The sequence below is a fragment of the Ictalurus furcatus genome, chromosome 11 (genome assembly GCF_023375685.1).
Source record: "Ictalurus furcatus strain D&B chromosome 11, Billie_1.0, whole genome shotgun sequence".
NCBI lineage: Eukaryota > Metazoa > Chordata > Actinopteri > Siluriformes > Ictaluridae > Ictalurus > Ictalurus furcatus.
The window spans coordinates 19,560,587-19,579,803 of NC_071265.1; the positions used below are offsets into that span (position 1 = coordinate 19,560,587).

At 37.8% G+C, this 19,217-nt stretch overlaps 1 protein-coding gene across 1 annotated transcript; it reads left to right on the forward strand.

The window, feature by feature from the left end:
* The first annotated feature begins 14,832 nt into the window (after positions 1 to 14,832).
* sp7 (Sp7 transcription factor) lies at positions 14,833 to 18,982 on the forward strand. Its single transcript, XM_053637077.1, has 2 exons — positions 14,833 to 15,050; positions 16,495 to 18,982. Exons 1-2 carry the CDS (start codon positions 15,030 to 15,032, stop codon positions 17,827 to 17,829), a joined length of 1,356 nt encoding a protein of 451 aa, XP_053493052.1. The 5' UTR covers positions 14,833 to 15,029; the 3' UTR covers positions 17,830 to 18,982.
* The last annotated feature ends 235 nt before the right edge of the window (positions 18,983 to 19,217 follow it).

A 19,217-nucleotide genomic window follows, 5' to 3' on the forward strand; every position in this document is an offset into this window, starting at 1 on the left:
ACCTTCTTACTTGTGAAAATGAAAGGAACATCTGTGAAACCTTACATGCATTAAATGATCAATGAATATGAAATGATCTATGAAGCTGGTTATTGTTAAAGAAGTACAATTATGAATATTACTTAAAATTCCATTAGAAATTCTGTCACTTTAGTTAATATTAGCTAGCTAGCTACTGCTGTGAATTATATACAGTAGGAGTAGAAGTTTCTTCCTTTTCCCTACTTGAAGACTACCAAATAATAAAATTGGTGTGCACTTATTTCATGTTCAGATTTGGTTGTAGGATTAAGAGGCTTTGGTGATTATGCAAAGGGAATGGATGAACCAAGCAGAACTTAACCTTTAAACACTACCTCTTCATGAATGTCACGGAAATTCCGATGCACAAATCATGATGAGTTTCTAGCCAACGCCCCATAAGAATATGTGTCAGAGTATGTGTGCATTTGTGATGCAGACATATATAGAAGTCATTGTAGTAGGTATATTATCTAAAGCTGCCCTCTGGTCATAACCACTTCACTGTATTGACACAGGATGAGTCAACCCTACAGCTTTTACTTTGAAGATTTAAATCAAGAACTTCTATAGATCTTAAACATCATGCAAACTGAAGACGGTGACAGTAGTGATGGTGAATTGATTATGTCAGAGATACTGGACAGCAGTAAAAAAACTATACTGAAAGAGCTTCTGGATGAGGACAATGGTTTGCAAATAAAATTACAGGAGTGTCCATTTCCCCTTTTTCAAATTGACAATATTAATGACAGTAGAGTGATGCATGTGAAGTAGTTCCAAGTAGACTTCAACAAACTTGTAATGTGGCAGAACAACAGTGTCTGTGAGTTGGTCCTGGAAAGGTTTGACTCAGGCTTTGAAAAAACAACGACTTGACCCATTTTATAGACAGACATCAAAGGCAGAAAGAATCTGGGGCGATCATTCCCCTGGAGAAATGGTGAGTGTAGAGATGGTGACCAGTGAAACGTTCCCCAAAGGGAAGACTGAAGTGTTTGAGCGTGCATATTCATCCCGAGTTTGGCTGTGCTATAAACAGCAATAATTTTCAAGTGGTCACACCTATTAACATTTGCATCCCTAAATTATACACAATATGTATAAAGTGTCCGTAGTATATGAACGGGTGTGTGAATGTGTATGTGATTGTGCCCTGTGATGGATTGGCACCCCATCAAGGGTGTACCCCGCCTTGTGCCCCACGCTCCCTGGGATAGGCTCCAGGTTCCCTGCGACCCTGTAGGATAAGTGATATAGAAAATGGATGGGATGGAATATAACTATTTGGAGTGTGTTGAAAAAGAAAGAAACCACTGGTGCAATAACAGCCTGACATCAAACAGGTTGGCCAAGAAAAACAACAACAGTTGATGACAGAGCTGTGAAGAAAAATCCAAAAACAACAGTCAATAACATTACCAACAGCCTCCACAGCCAGAGATGAAGGAATCACAATCCACCATTCGAATATGACTTCAGGAGCAGAAATATAGAGGCCATACCACAAAATGCAAACCACTCATCAGCAATAAGAATCAGAAAGCCAGTTTGAAATTCGCAAAGAAATAAAAAGAAGAGCCACAAAAGTTCTGGGACAAAGATTAACCTCTACCAAAGTGATAGAAAGGCCAAAGTGTGGAGAAAGAAAGTATCTGATGCAAAACATATAACTATCATCAATCAAGCACGGGGGAGGTAGTGTCAAGGCTTGAGCTTGAATGGCTGCTTCCAGAATAGGCTCACTAATCTTTATTGATGATGTAACTCATGATGTTAGCAGCTAAGAAAGAAGCTGCAGTACAAGCCTGGAAAAGGATCACATTTATTCATTTATTCATTTATTCATTCAGCAGACGCTTTTATCCAAAGTGAATTACAAATGAGGAAATACAAGCAAAGTGATATATCAAGCAGAGAACAATACAAGTAGTGCAACTATACAAGATATTTAAATTGAATTCTAGAAAAACAAAGTGTGCAGAGTAGGGGTGTAAGAGCCAGAGTAAGTTGTTTTTTTTAAAGGATAATGTGGGGTTGGCATTTTAGGGGTTAGGTAAATGTTCACGAAAGAGGTAGGTCTTTAACTGTTGTTTTTTTTTTTTAAGATAGTGACAGATTCTGTGGTCCGGATTGAGGTTGGAAGTTCATTCTACCACTGAGGAACAGTTAGTGTGAAGGTTCTGGAAAGGGACCTTAAACCACACTGAGTAGGCACTACTAAGCTTCAGTCGTTAACCAAATGCAGATTGCGTGAGGGAACGTAAACCTCAAGGAGAGTATTGAGGTAGGAGGGTGCTGTTCCAGAGAAGGTCTTGTATGTGAGCATCAAGGCCTTGAATTTGATATGGGCAGCTACAGGAAGCCAGTGGAGGGAGATGAAGAGGGGTGTGACATGGTTTCTTTTGAGCTTTTTGAAGACGAGGCGTGCTGCTGCATTCTGAATCATCTGAAGGGGTTTGATGGGGCTGGCTGGGAGGCCCGAGAGTAGTGTGTTGCAGTAGTCCAGGTTTGAGATAACAACAGCCTGGACTAGTAGCTGTGTTGCCTGTTCAGTGAGATAGGGTCTGATTTTCCCTTGATGTTATACAGAATGAACCTACAGAACCGTGCAGAAATGTTGAAATCACAAAAGAAGAATGTAACAGTTTCTACAAACAAATGATAACCAACCAAATATTAAGTGTCATTTACTTTAATTTACTTCAGGTTTAACTGTTCCAATACTTTTGCTCACCAGGAAATCGGGTAGTCTGCCACCAAAGGTGCCATGTTCTAAGTTGTTTAACACATCTAGATGTAAATATCAGGAAATGAAAGCTGAATTTCCCATCTATTGTCTCATCTTCATCTTTTGATCTCAAACCTCAAAATGTATCGTGTAAATAAATAAATAAATAAATAAATAAAAGATTTTGCCCTGCCGTTCCAATATTTGCAGAGGGACTGTATGTAACACTAAACTTATGACTTTATGAAACAGTACCATCTGCTGGGCCAAAGCTATGCTTACTATAAAACAAACATGACTATTTCTTACGCATAGATACAATTTTTAAAAAAATATTAAAAATGAGGGAAATTCAAAGACATCCAATTTGATCAGTTTGCACCTGATTTTCAGAAGATCTACATCTGCATTTAGCATATGGTATACACTGTATCTAGCCTAGCACCAATTACAGAGGTACACATAAGCCACGGGTAAGCTTTCCAGATGTTACTTACTTAGTTAGTGACCACTCTGATATATCTCATATATGGGAAATATTGTTAACATTGTTAACTATTATCTAAATATACCTTTGTGTGTTTGGTTAAATCTTTGATATCCCTTACCTAGCTCTCTTGACAAAGCTAACATGTACGTTCTCATTTTGTGGGGTGCATTTGGTTATTTGTTATATGCAGTAAGCTGCATGAATCTATCTATGTTAAGGTTATAATGATTAATGAGTTTGCAGCCCATAAGAGCACTTGGTCATATAGGAGAGAAACAATATGCTGGAAGAGAGCAGGACTGATGGAAAACATGACAGCCCAGTAGAAAGCAAACTACTAAGCACGTTTCTGCCAACATTCTGCCTGTGTGTGTGTGTGTGTGTGTGTGTGCGCGCGCGCGCGCCTCATTAGGGTAAGGGGAGATTGGAGCTGCAACGGGTTGCCTCCACTCAGCCACAGCCATCTTTCATGAAGCTGAATCCGCAAGCTCAATCAGTCCCACATGAGAGAGAGAGAGAGAGAGAGAGAGAGAGAGAGAGAGAGAGAGAGATGAAGTAGGATTGGAGGGCGGAAAGAGAAGGAGGAGGGGTTCAATGTCTTTAAATATTTGAGTGTTATTAAACTAAAATGTGTAAGATGTTGAAAAAATAAATATATTATATATTAAAGGAATCAGAGACTCTAGATACCAGTCTGTGAAAGTCCAGGATGAAGAGCAGCACTGTATATTTGAAACCCGAAACAAAATAAAGATTGAATCAAAAAGTGAAGGATATGTGGAGTCGGGGTTTGTTACCCCAAAGCCAGATTCTCTGTCTGTCTCTCTTTCTCTCTGTGTCTCTCGCAGCCCACACACCACACTCCTAAACTCTACAACAACGGACCATCTTATTATTCAGAAGCTATCCTTTGTAAATGTGATAATTATATGCTTCTCAAAATCCCCTTACACAGAGGAAATATATCAGAGTATTTCAACTCTGAGTCATTCCGACACCCCCGGTCATGGCTTGTGAGTGGGCTCTTTCTGTAATTCCGTGAACTCACCTTATTTCACAGTTTCATATATGCATGCATGCGTATATATGTGTGTGCGTGTATATATGTGTGCCTGTTGGCAGCCGCCATCACCATTGTACAGATGTGACCACAGCTGCCCGCTTTCACCACAACAAAGACCAATTAAACAGCGCTGCTTCACAGGCCAAGCAGCCGACCGCCAGCCGCACTTCCACAAACACGCAGATCAGTTTAAAACCGAGAGGGGGAGGCAGTAAAGCTGAACCCAGGCCGAGGCCTCTGTTGATTCAAACCAGCCGCTCCACTCACCCTGCAACTCCTTTACTTTTCGAATTAGTGCCACATTATGGTTGATTGTTTAGGAAGCACGTATTAACTTGCTAAATAACCGTTAGCTCTAAAACTCCATCAAATTATTATGGGTCACTGGATGAGGAACAGGAGCTGCTATGTTTGACTTGGAAGAGTGCAAGTGCTGGTTCTAATATGCCTCAGCTCAGAGTGTCGTGAAAAATAAGCCTCGCTCAGATTAACCTCAGATGACATGTATTTTTCATTCCAGAAACACAAAACTACCGGCTCAGGCTACTGTTTCATATTATTGATAGCAAAATATTTCAGCCTATTTGACTATTTTAACCTCTGCTGTTTGGATGGCAGTGTAGGCTGAACTGCTGTAGCTTTCATATTAACAATATAACATCTTAGCAAAAACAACAACAACAACAACAACAACAACAACATTGTAATGATAAATTAAATAATTAAAGTAAAAGAGCTCATCAATACACTGCAAAGATAAGAACAGTTAGATAAAGACCAGTTAGATATAAATAAATATTCTCATCCTGTGATCTACTACACACCCTTGTTTGTACACATAGCTAAACAACAGCTGGGCAGGCATTAGTGCAAGGAATTGTTGGAGGCAGGAGGTGGAGGGGAAAGACCATCCTGAAGCATAAGTTTCTGGAATTGTTTGCTCAGGTCCTGCAGGGGGAGCTCTTTGCTAAAAGCTGGTCTGCTAACGTGGCGTGGGTAGTTCGTGGTGGCTTTGGTCAGGCTGACTGGAGCCCTTGGGCGCTGGCATGTGGCAGAGTGTTTCGGGAGGGGCCCCCTCAAAAACCAACTGTTCGGGGGCCACACCCATCGTGTCCGCTCAGTGTGGGGGATGCCGCGCTGTGCCGAGCCGAGCCAGGCCTCCCGATTTAGAGGCAGTTTCAGACCGCACGCCTCAGCCAGGGGAAGGGAAGGGTTTGCTGCTTTATTTTCAGTTGCAGACTACATGGCAAGAGCTCTCTTCTTACTCTTACAAGCATCTACTGAAGGCTGAAGCATTAAAGATGCTTCACTGACAATATCGATCTTGATTAACAATGGGAAAACAGCTTCATGTCTATTGCACACACATGCACTTATATAGTGTGAAAAAAGTAGAGAGATTCTGTGTATTATGAATCATTTTTATAGGAGTCTTATGTGGCTATCAAAATATAAGAATGTCCACAAAGCTCAAGGTGGTGGCTGTGTTATGCTCAAGACTCTAATGTTTTCCTTTGTAATGGCTATATTTTACATGCTGCTGCTTCCCTCATTTAGTTTCAGGGTGTGGGAGCAGCACTGGGTGGTCTAAGCCTCCTTTAGCTTACATATGGTGTGGCTTTCTGGCCTTTCTTGTTTTGTTTTTGGGGTTTAAAGGAAAGGTTCTCTTTAGGTACAACCTGCTTATTTTTACCTTGATGTATAAGACTTCTGTCTCTGTGTCTGTTCTCTTCTCTTCAGTTTCCTTCCTTCCTCCATCCTCTGAAACTGGGTGTGCATTGTTCTCCTTAAACACGTTAGTACATTTCCTTGTCTCAGTGATGCGGCTAGTGTAACAGAACTGCTGTTTCTACAATAAAGAGCGAACACCGCAGTGATCTTGCCACAAGCTGACAGATATGCAGTGAAATATTTTAGTAATATTTACCTTGAAATGCAATGTGTGTTTGTTCTCTGGACTTCATTTTGTTTCAGCAGAGGAGTGTGTCAAAGCCACTGGTTTATACAGTATTTGAAACAAAGACTTTTCTCATTCACAGCAATAGACCTTAGTAGCAGAAATGTCTATTGGTGATTCACTTAAATTCTCTCTTAAACTCACTCTTACATGGGTCTGTCTCTCTGCCTTATTTTCCAATGAAATTCCCATTTTTTGTGACCATGCTGCCTGGAAAAAGCAGTCATGCTGCAAGGCAAGTCTGTCCCTGACCCTGTATCTCTTCCTCACCACATTTCCATCATAAGAGCCACTCACACACATCTAATCATTTCACATTTTCCCTGCGTGGCAGGAGTATTAAGCTGAATTTTCTGAGGGCTGCATTGAAGGAATTCAGGGACATTTGATTCCACTGATTCCCATTTAACCACCCCGAGGCCGCGCCGCGCTGACGACACACGCTGATGATGAAAGCATATTGACCCCAGACCCAAGAAAAAAGGCTCTGAAATATGTTCCAAGACAATCACTCACTCAGGAGATTTACAGTTCAAATAAAACACCTCTGCATTTGAAATGTAATATTTGTTGAAGCCAAACACTACAGTGTTACAGTTACAATAAGCTTGTGTTAGAGTAAAGAATAATCCATCATCCTGTTTGGGGATTAAAATATAGGATTTCAGATGAGGCCATTATTAAAGTTACTCAGTATTAAATGGTTTTTGTCTGTGGTCATACCCTTCTGTCATGACCAAGCCGATGTAAAGTATAAAAGTAAAGAAGTTCCCGCTCACACATTCTCCTCCTTGCACTCAGTTTTACACATTCTTGCACCCAGACTTGTTATAAAGTGCAGTAATCTATGCTTTTACAAGCTATTACTCTGCCCAAAAGTGCAGAAACTTTAATGTCAATAATTCAAAAATAGACACAAAATGATTTCCTACTAAATGGTTTCCTACTAAATCTTTAATTACAGATGCAGTCTCTTTTCCCCTTTGAAGAGAACTGTCGGTGGGGATAAGCACAGAAGGAACATACCCGTAAAGTGCTTACTTCCACTGGCACTCCGTATTATAACTCTCTACACCTCTCCTTTCAATTTTATGCACGCTTTCAGGATGTGTTATTACTGATCATCAAAGGGAAATTGCAAAGCTATTAGCAGAAATGGGGAAACCACATACAAATCGCAAGAAGAGCCTCACACTTCCTCACATTTCCTTATGCTACATCAATCAAGGCTTCCATATGTGGCACTATAATTTACCGTTTATATTCAATGCATGTGAAGCAGGGGCTTTAAATGCATTTCAACATTGAAGTTGTACCATGATAATAAATAATAGTAATTATTAACAATATGTTTATTTTTGTTCAGGATACTGTATATTACCCTAAGAATGTAGCAATACAACATGTAAAATGTTTGAATTTGTAATTCCTTAAATTACAAACAGACAGGCAACCATTTAGAGACAGCAAAGATGACATTTAAATATTTCTATGGGAGTTATGCAAGGCTATAATGAAAACAAAGTTTCTTTTGGTCCTTTTTACTAGTTATGTACTGTAGCACTACCACATCATTGCAGAGTTTTTTTAATCATAATCTCAAATACTGACTTTCTAAATGTAGCTAGCCTATGTTAAATGAGAAACATGGACCCAACACCTCCTTCTTTCCAAAAAGGGAGGATATATTTTATTGACATGAGACGAAAAATGCAGTGCTCTAACTGTGGTTACGAATCAATCTTAGTAGGTCAGGTTACTGAAAAGTAAATAAGCTGTTCAATACATGTTCAAAAAGAATTGCGTATTTTAATATGAATTCTTAATTTTGTTTCAATTACAGTTTTTCAAAAACTGAGTATATCATTTTGAGACTTTCTTCAGACTTGCTCAGATCTGCTCAACTCAATCAGTTACAAAGATTTCATATTGAACATCACCAAATAAGAATCATTAAAGTAATGATAATAGTTTTTAAAATATCAAAAACGTATCAACTGCAATTACTCCTTGTTTGTACACTCATTAAAATGAACTGTTTTGTCTTTACAGTATATCATCTTGTTATCTATAATTTATAGCGTTTGTAACTTTTTTCAGCATAGGTAGCATGTTCATGTCCTCCCAATATACGGTTGCTCATGTATTCGACTCTGTCCTCATTCCAAACAGAAATCCCTCTTCATATCATGTCTGTTTCTGCTTCACTAACATCTAGATACTGGATAAGCTCTAATAAAGCTTCTGTGCACAGCACACACATTTTATTGTCTTCAAATCCAGAAAGTGAGACATATCCACAGTCCTTCTCCTAATGACATTAATTACACTGGTAATAAAAAATACAGCCTTTATTTGGTAATATATATATATATATATATATATATATATATATATATATATATATATATATATATATATATAAAATTATGCATTTCCTTTATTCAAAGTTCTAAGTATTGAAACTATATGCAATGTTAATAAAGCTTCTTGCTCTTAAGTTTTTGTAAAAAGTCTCTATATACAGAGGAAATTTTTAACTTTTTAACAAAATGTCTTCCTAAATTTTTGTAACAATCAATGTTTCTTTTTTTAACGGACTACACTTTTTTTTTTTTACATAGGCCATAAATCACTTTATGGTAAAAGTATAAATACATTTACCAAATATCAAAAACTTCAAATAAATAAAAAGTCAAATAAAACAGACAGACGGATGTCTGGAGTGACTTTCTTGTTGCTAACTTCCTGTGAGGAGGCAAAGGCACACTGAGTAAAGTTCAACATTTTTCACTAAGATGTAGTGACTCAATATATATATATCAAACACAATACAGATTTATAAAGAAATCCTTGTTAAATATTGGTGTGCAACAATTATTGGCACCCCTATGAATTCATATGAGAAAAATATATTTGATGTATATTTGATATTTTACATTTGTTTAGTACACCTGGATGACTAGGAAAAGGAAATTGTTCCACCATGACTTGGGGTATATATATGAGGTAACATGTAGGCCAAATTCCCTAAGTCATTCATAACAATGCATTCATTACAAAATAACCAAGGCACTTCAACAAAAACCTTAATTTTGTGAAAAACACGCTGATCAAAATTAGAGAACAGTAACCATTGTAGCACGAAAGAAGATTATAACTAAAATTTTTTGGAGTAACAGCTGTCAAAAATTTGTAGGAAGTGTAGAGGCCCTTGCTATGAACGACTTCAGCACGTCTGCGGTCGCAGGACATCACTAGTTACTCAAACGGCTCTGGTGTGATCTTGGACCACTCTTCTTCCAGTCTCTTCCTTTGGTAACTGTAGTGTGTTTCTTATCCATAACTTTGTCACCAAGGATTTTCCACAGATTTTCAATCGAGTTTGGATCAGGACTCTGGGCTGGCCATTTCATTATTTCAATGTTAGCTTCAAGGAACTGCTTTACCTGTGCTGCAGTGTGACAGGGGGCCTTTTGCGGACTGATTGGGAGATACTCGCAGGGAAGGAACTGCATGTTGCTGAAGGAGGTTCTGATAAATTTTGCCCTTCCATGCAGCTGTATAAGAGGCCCAACTCCTGCTACAGAAAACATCCCCCAAACCATGACACTTCCTCCTCCACCTTTCAATGACTTCTTTACACGCTTTGGGTTCAGTCTTTCCCCAGTTTGATGCCAAACATAATGTTTCCCATCAGACCCAAATGAATTACAGTTGCTCCCATCACTAAAGTGAACTTTGGACCAGTTCTCCTCTGTCCACACAACATGCTCCTCAGCTAGCCTAGCCTTTTGATTCTTTCTGTTGATGAGAGGCTTAAACTGCTGATGAATTCTCTTAAATGGTGAGACGCTGCATGCCGAGACAGATCCTTACCCTGTTCAGCGCTGAACCGGTGAGCAATTCCAGCTGCTGTTGAACCGATTCCCCATTGAGAGTCATTATCCTGTTGTCTCGTGAATTTGTCTTACATGGACGACTAGCCTTTTTAGGGGACTTTAATGAATTAGTGTCATTGTAAAGCTGCAATATTCTAGAAATCACAGATTTGAAACGAACAACTTCTCTGGCAATGGCTGAAAGGGTCATCCCTTTGGCCTTCATCTGGACAACCTGCTATCGCAGGGTTTCAGTCACCTTAGAGCAGCTCGCCATCTTGTAAAGTCAGTGAAATTTGGAAACTTATCCTAACAGGAATGCTGCTAGTTGAATAGGCTTTGTCCGATTAAGGAAATTAACACCAGATGCCAGATTAACACCAACAACTGGGAGGTATCGGAAAGTATTCTCCAATTTTGATCATAGATCAGGAAATTGTAGGTTCTCTAATTTTTATCTCCACTGCATATATATATATATATATCGCATGTGTGTGTGTATCGCATGTGTGTGTGTGTGTGTGTATATATATACACACACACACACACATATATATATATATATATATATATATGTGTGTGTGTGTGTATGTATGTATATATATATATATATATATATATATATACATATATATATATATATATATATATATATATATATATATATGCTAAGAATGTCTTTGACAAAAGACATAAGAATATTGTATCATTCTCATGACTGGATCGGGAAGCTGTCACAAGGTGTTCCGATGGACAGGAAACATCACATGACACTGTTGCCAAACTTAGTAACAAATTCAAAAAGACTGGAAGTGTTACGGACCACCCGAGAAGTGGACGTCCACAAACATCCACTGACAAACACAACCGACTTGGTGCTGGCAAACATAGTCCCCTATATATGAGACTTTTGGGACACCCTGTAATAATAATTAAAAAAAAAAAAAAAAAAAAAAACACCACATAATTAATTTATTTGCCTAATGTAAACAAAAAAAAAAGATGTGCATTTACTTATTTTTTTCACAACAAATCTCTTAAAGGTACAGTATAGCGCATCGGCTAGCATTTACTTTTACCAGAACTTGAACAAACATGTTACAAGAAATGTGATGTAATACATACAGACTAGACTTGGAGTGGGCTTGACAGTGCCCTCTAAAGGAATCTCATCTGTAGTCAGTATGCCATCCTGCATGATAAAGAATTAAATGATTGTGCATATGTGAGTGCGAGAGGTAAGAGATTCAGAATGGCAAAGACAGAGAGAGCAAAAGACACAGAGAGAGGGTCAGTTGGAGAGCAGACTGCTAAATATAGTCTGTGTGTTACAGTGAGGGCCAAACTCTCACAAACTACAAGCCTGCTCTGACCAAGCCTTGTAATTGAAGGAAAAAAATAAAGAATGAAATTATATGTTTATTTTTGAAAACAATTTTAATCTTCTCTCCACTCATTTTGAAAAAAAAAAAAAAGAGACACCCACAAGGTCACTCCAAACCAAGATGGGCTACCGGAAGACCATTTTAACTGTTTATTTATTTGATAAATGTCTGTAAGCTAGCCTCACACAAAGTAGAAAAGCATGCTGCATTTTTCTGGTAGCTTAAGAAATCGACATTCCTTTTTGTATATTGTATATATTGCATTTTATTTCTTTTAAAAGTGTCAATACCATCATGCTAACTTTTGTGTTAAACAAAATACTAAATAAGAGACTTTTGGGAGATTTTTAGGAGTTCCTTTTAAATATGGCAACCAGTTTTAGCCTGTGTCATCCTTTCCCTTGCTTGTAGAAAAAGGAAAATACTGGTGATATCACCAAGCCTTTTCTTTGCAGTGTTTTAATTATCTTATGAATCACAAGCCATATAAAGAATCCAGGTTTCTCGTGTTGACATTAATATTGTGCTCAGCTTAATGAACCTGCTATTGAAATGTTTTGGAGTGTCCCTTTAAAGACCTTTAATCATATGTTTAAGTCATTCTGAGCCTACACAAGTCTACACTCCCACACTTTAAGTGGCTTTACTTGTCGCTGATCTTTCAGTTGCTGAAAACACAGGAGTAATGGCCTTGATCTCAACAGTTTTTATTCATTATAGCAAAATTAAAATGTGAGGATTGTTTGATCTGTCCTCCAAATAATAGTCAAGCTCATAAATCTATATTTGTAAATGTAATCATTAGAAGTCAACTATGTGAATTTTCAGTAATCCTTTTCTTTTCTTTATTTTTTTTCTTTGTCTTTTGTCTGTCTGTCTGTCTTTCCTTTTTATTCTAAAATATTGGATTTTTCTTAATATTAGGAAAATATGCTAATACAATGTTAGTAATCATACTGCATTGACCATATTAAACCCCATATATGTATTGTATGTATTCAAATGTATTGTAATACTGTGTCTATGGTACAGATGCTCTAAGAAAAGAAATGTTACTGTGAATATGAATATTTGAAGGAGATTTAAGGAGTTTAAGAGGTTTAATGAAAACAGTTGTCTGCTACACCATTTAAATTTTACAATATCATTAAACCCTATTAATATTTTATTGTATAAACAAACAGAGGTTGTGTAATAAAATGGATTTTATGTGAGACAGCCTATGATTTACATTTATAGTACAATATACAGTATATTATAGCCTAATTTTATTTCGATTCACTTTTGGTAATCATATTGATTTATAACATTAATTCCATATGACATTTCATAGTATATTTCTTTAATGTAACACTTTTTTTGCCTGATTCCTGTAGTCCGAACTTGCTCCTCTATTATCTCAATAGTTGTACATAGTGTGATGTGCACAAGACTAGTTTAGTTTCTCTAAGAATTTCAGTTTGAAGAATTTTAAAAAATCTTAATAATACTTAATATAAGTAACAAAAAAGCTGAGAAATTTAAAATACATTTACACTTTTGCTTACCCGTGTGAAACATTAGTATCAGAACATTACATTGGTACGTTATACCAGGTGGATAATGGTTCAGTTTGAGGCAACCCTGTGTTCCAAATGATTTATTCTACCTATTGTACTATTATGTATCAAAAGTGAATAATCTTTACTTTGACTGCTTTGTGACTAGTGTGTTGTATATTGTTGCACTACTAATACTAATTTCCCTTCTTTCTTTGTAAGTCTTCCTGTTGTTACTACATCTATCTTGCTTACTTTCTTTTGATACTGGCATCCGCAAAATATATAAGTGTAAAGGTAGTAAATGTAAAATAATGTCTCATTGAAAGTTGTCATTTATTCTACTGCATTTTGTATCATTTATGTTCTCATGTTTTTTATGTCTCATGTTCTATGTTTTGATGATTCATGTTTTCATGTGTGTACTTGTGTGTAATCTATCTATCTATCTCTCTATCTATCTATCTATCTATCTATCTATCTATCTCCCGTACAAGTATATAATTGATATAGTTGTTTTTTGTGTGTATGTTTTTTTTAATAACCCTCCTATAATGTTGGGGAAAAAGTTACATCCATTTTGTTATGGGTCAAAATGACAGTTTAAATGCACACAAAAACAGAAAAGAACAGCTTAAAACAGTAAACCTTTATTATGGCTTATCAAGCCATAAGAATAAATATTTCCATATAAGTTCATCACCCTAAATGAGGAAAGTCAAAAGATTTCAAAGAGAAAAAGAGAGATTAACCAATATTTCAGACATCTCAAATTTGGAAATGGCTCAAATTGACCCATAACATAATAGGAGGGTTAAACATGTAAGCTTTAATAATGCATAGCTTATAGGCTACAGTGACCTTGTATTTTTCTGAGAAATATATTAATTCCTTTAGCAGCATTTGTGTAAATGGTGTATTCCTTACTATTCACATTATAACAGTCACTTATTATACGCCAAAGCCAAATGGATAAGGCACATCTTTTTTATGTAAAATGTGCTTAATACACCTCACAGTCAGAAATAAAGGTACTGAACTTTTCCTTGTCACTGGGAAGGTACCTCAAGGGTGCATGTTTTGTACTTTTAGTACAGACAGACAGCCAGCCAGCCAGACAGTTTGACAGACAGATAGATAGATAAATAGATAGATAGATAGATAGATAGATAGATAGATAGATAGATAGATATGAAAACCTTACTAAAATAAAGTACATAATTGAATCTGAATTGAAGGTAGGCTACACCACTTGCTTATGTAAAAGACACATAGGCCTCCAAACAGTACAGAACACGTACCTTCATTTCTAGACTCCGCCGTGACTTTTTGTTGATCCACCCTCCTATACACACACACACACACACACACACACACACACACACACACACACATATATATATATATATATATATATATATATATATATATATATATATATATATATATATATATATATATATATATATATATATATATACACACACACACACACACACACACACACACAAATTCAGTAGTCTATAATATAGCCTGCAGCCAAAACCGACAGAAAGCAAACTTCAAAAGTAAGGAGATTCTGATTTCTGGGTAAAGCCATGAGTATTTAAAGTATTTTAAAGCTGCTGTGAGAGCTGGGACGCAAAATAATTTGACGTAACAATGTTAGATGTTTAAATCGTATGAGAAACGCTTAAGATACTTTAAAGCCTTTTTTTTTATCGCAACAGGATGCCCTAAGAGCGTGTCGCGTAAATCTCTCTCTCTCTCTCTCTCTCTCTCTCTCTCTCTCTCTCTCTACTTCAAAGCAAGCGGAGCCTGTCATTAGGAGGCGTGTCTCTGAATCCACATAGAAGTCGCAGCTCTCGGAGCGGAGCTTTACTCCAACACACTGTCCCGGGACACGCGTCTTTAGGCTATCCTCCCGGTCTCGAAGTCAACTTTTGGAATTTGGTTCTCAGGGATGGCTGCATCGGTTCTGGAGGTACGAAACATCCAACTAAGACACTGCATGCTAATTTTGCTTTTAACACCGCGCTCGGTTCTTATAATGAAAACTAATGGATAACTGCATTCTACACGTAAATCACCTGATACCGCGCGCGCCTGCAGCCCAGACAACTTTATGACCATAATTTGCGAAGCTTTAAATTCATGCATGAATAGAATAAATATTTTGCAGTTGTGAACTGGTGAACTAGTTACTCGAGTGCTGAAACGAAAAGATGTACACACATGGCAAATTAAGTTAAGTAGTTTGCGTTTAAGCTGTGGAAATGTCTTTAAAAATGTGTTTTGGGGTGAATCGGAGTGGATCAGCTGTATTATAGACCTATTTCTATAACCGTCATATATAAACCCCTGCTTTAGTGCAGGAAACACAGTGCGGTTAATGGTAATGGTAGTTAACCTGGAAACGGGATCAGCAGCGTGCGCCAAGCCGAACCGCACGCGCATGCGCTCTGTGTGTGTGTGGGGGGGGGGGGACATCGTCGCAGAGCACACTTTTCATAGCTATTCGTATCCTATAGAAAAATTGTTCACCCTGATCTCTCTTGAGTCCTGCTGTTGTGCTGAATAAATATTTCAAATGGGACAATGGATGGAAAGTTTGCACTTATTTAGAGTACAGTAGCGAATATTTACATGCTGCATTATGCATTAGGCTACACACCAACAGCTTTAAGAGGATAATTTTGTTCATCACATATTTTAACTTTTTTAAAATAATCTTTTTAGCTAATATATATATATATATATATATATATATATATATATATATATATATATATATATATATATATATATATATATATATATTATCAGACACACAACTATAATATGCAAGCCCTTGTGATTTGGTTGACTTCCTCTCAGTTTTACTGTTGAAAAAGTGTTAAGTAGAAACACACTGTAGAAACATTGATAGAAAGTGCCAATTAAAATGATTTTACAGTGACCATTGGTATACCTATTTTAGTTTTTGACCATTTTGTTTTGGCATTTCATCACCACGTATATCCTGTATGGTAACTAGGACTACAAAAGCCTACTATTCATTCAGATAACCGGGTGATAGACAAAACAATAAAAGATTAAGCCTGTAAAGACCAAGTGTCGTCAAAACAACGTTTCCAGCACTTTAACTACATGGCAAACGTGTTTAACAGGAACTGTATGTGTGATGGCATGTAAATCACTAAGGCAAAGGTTGTTGTTGCATATTTCTGTCTTGAACAGACAGGGTTTCTGATTATTACGTAAGTTTACTGCATGCAGTTAAGTGATTGAATGATGACATAAATTAATATCTTTACAATTAGTGCAAACAAAACAAAAAATGTGTCAAAAACTGTCACAGCCCCTAAACAAATTGATCTTTTTGCTGTTTTTTTGTTTGTTTGTTTGTTTGTTTTTTGTTTTCATAGGAGGAAACACGTTATGGCTCGAGTCCTTTGGCAATGCTGACCGCCACCTGCAACAAATTTGGCAGCACCAGTCCAGTTCGCGATACAGCCACACCTGGAAAAGCAGGAAGTGCAGCATCAATAAAGAAATCTTACAATATGACTTCTGACCTGCAAGCACCTAAAAATGGCCGAAGCAGCGAAGGCCTAGTAGACTCTTATAGCAGCTCATTCAGTACAGGTGGAGGCCTGCTTACCCCCACCGGCAGCCCTCCTCCACCCACAGGAGCATACACTTCTGACTACAACCCCTTCTCCTCTTTCCAAACCTCCTCAGCCTCTCAGGATCCTTCACTGTTGGTGACCAAAGCACATGCCACAGCTGACTGCCTGACCAGTGTCTACACCTCGCTTGATATGACGCACCCGTACGGCTCTTGGTATAAGGCAAGCATTCACCCTGGCATCACAGCTGCTCCTGCCAATGCAACATCCTCCTGGTGGGATGTTCACCCAAGCTCCAACTGGTTGAGTGCTGGTCAAACCCAGTCGGATGGTCTCCAGGCCCCTCTGCAGCCTGTGGCTCCTCAGGCCTCCCTCAGCCCTCCTATGTCCAGCTATAGCTCCGACTTCACTCCCCTTAACCCAGCGCCATATCCTTCTGTGGGTCTCAGCTCCTCCTCACACCTCTTACAGTCCTCCCAGCATATGCTCCCACAGGACATGTACAAGCCCAAGCCAGTAGCCAGTGGCAGCCTCATTGAGAGCCCCATGGGCCTAAAGCCAACTCGGGGTTCTGGGGCATATACAGGCAGTTCTGCCACCAGTAGGTCCTCCTGTGACTGCCCCAACTGCCAAGAGCTGGAACGTCTAGGTGCATCTGCCGCCTCACTGCGCAAAAAGCCTGTACATAGCTGCCACATTCCAGGCTGCGGAAAGGTCTATGGCAAGGCCTCACACCTAAAGGCCCACCTGCGCTGGCACACAGGTGAACGACCTTTCGTGTGTAACTGGCTCTTCTGCGGAAAGCGCTTCACACGCTCCGATGAGCTGGAGCGCCATGTGCGCACACACACGCGTGAGAAGAAGTTCACATGTCTGCTGTGCAACAAGCGGTTCACTCGCAGCGACCACCTCAGTAAGCACCAGAAGACCCACTCTGAGGCCAGCCTGCAGGGCAAAGCTGGGAGTGGAGAGAGTGAGTCAGAACCCAGGGGCCCAGATGAGTCTGTGGACCCAAGTGATGGGGCCCCAGCTGGTCCAGGAAATGGCATGCAGGAGCACACAACTAATGGAGAGGAGAAGAACACCACAGGAAACCCAGCAGAGAACAGTAGTGGACTGCTGGAGATATAACCACCATATCTGTGGAAAGAATCTTCAGATTAAGCTGCTGTTCTAATCGGTGCTAATCAGCATTTTTAAAAAATAGAATGAATAAGTGGGTCATTTTTTGACAATATTCTTTAAATACATTTTGTTGCCCCTAATGCAAAACAATGCACCACTATCACAGATATTCTCCTGTGGAACATGAAGGAACAGTGTGTGAAAATAAGAAAGTGTGGGACATTAAAATGAACTTTTGTTTGATATGCAAACCTAGTCAGGCCGATGTCTTGGCAAAGCTTTTTATGATTCTGGATTTTTTTTTTTTTTTTTACAAATCTTTTACGCTGTTCAATTCATTTGTTAATCTTTGATCCTTTTTGATCACTATCTTAAATGGCGTTATAGATGGTATTATTAAAACATGATGAAATGCATTTTTTTTTACCATGGTTTTATCAGTGACCAGTGGTTTGTCCAGGATTTCAGATCATCAGTTCTTTTTTTAAAAAAGTGCAGTGTTTCTGAGAAGGGACTCTTTTGTTTTGCTTATTTAATCACAATCATTTCTAACATTAAAGTAATTATTGAGAAGCCCCTGGCAGATCAGAGCTCATGAGTCTGTGTAGGCTGCAAAAAGGGACTAAAGTGTACAGTTTAGTATTTTCCTTGATTTCCATTTGAATGCTGTTTTTGTCTTATTTAATTTCCTATTTACATAAAATTTTATTTATGCCTTAAATTATGAACAATAACAAAAGACAATCTTGCATTTTACTGGCATTAAAAATGGGAAATGGGAAACACTCAATGAAAGCAATGCCAGTCATGAATAAATAAAGATTTTGCATTTTATGTGATTATTTATTTATTTTTTCACTGTTGATTTTCAGGTTCTGATGGCTGTTGTATGAACTCTGTTTGCGGAATATTACAAGCCAAATTGTACGGATTAAAGTGGATTTTTTTCTGGTGTCAACTTAATTTTAATGTTAATTATTTTACCAGTATGTACATATGAAACTCAAGTTATGAATTCCCAGCTACCTGTATGTCTTTATAATTAAATTAAGTGAAATTCAGTTCCCTGGTCTATTTTCATTCATTATAGCACTATATAACATTTTCAACATATAAATACACAATGACAAAAATAGGTGTATGATTTGTGATTGATGCCTTGTTTAGTTACTGTTTGTATGGTGCCTATCAGCCTAACATTCAGGGTAAGAGACTGATTTTTGCATTTCTGGAACCTCTATTACCTAAAAAAAAAAAAAAAAAAAAAGGTTAACAACATGGTTAACAGTAGTTAATCAGCAGCCAAAATAATAATTAGTATTTATACATCATTTTATTTTTGATTTCTCTATTTCTTTATCTGAACTTAGTAGGGTTACATCAGGATTACATTA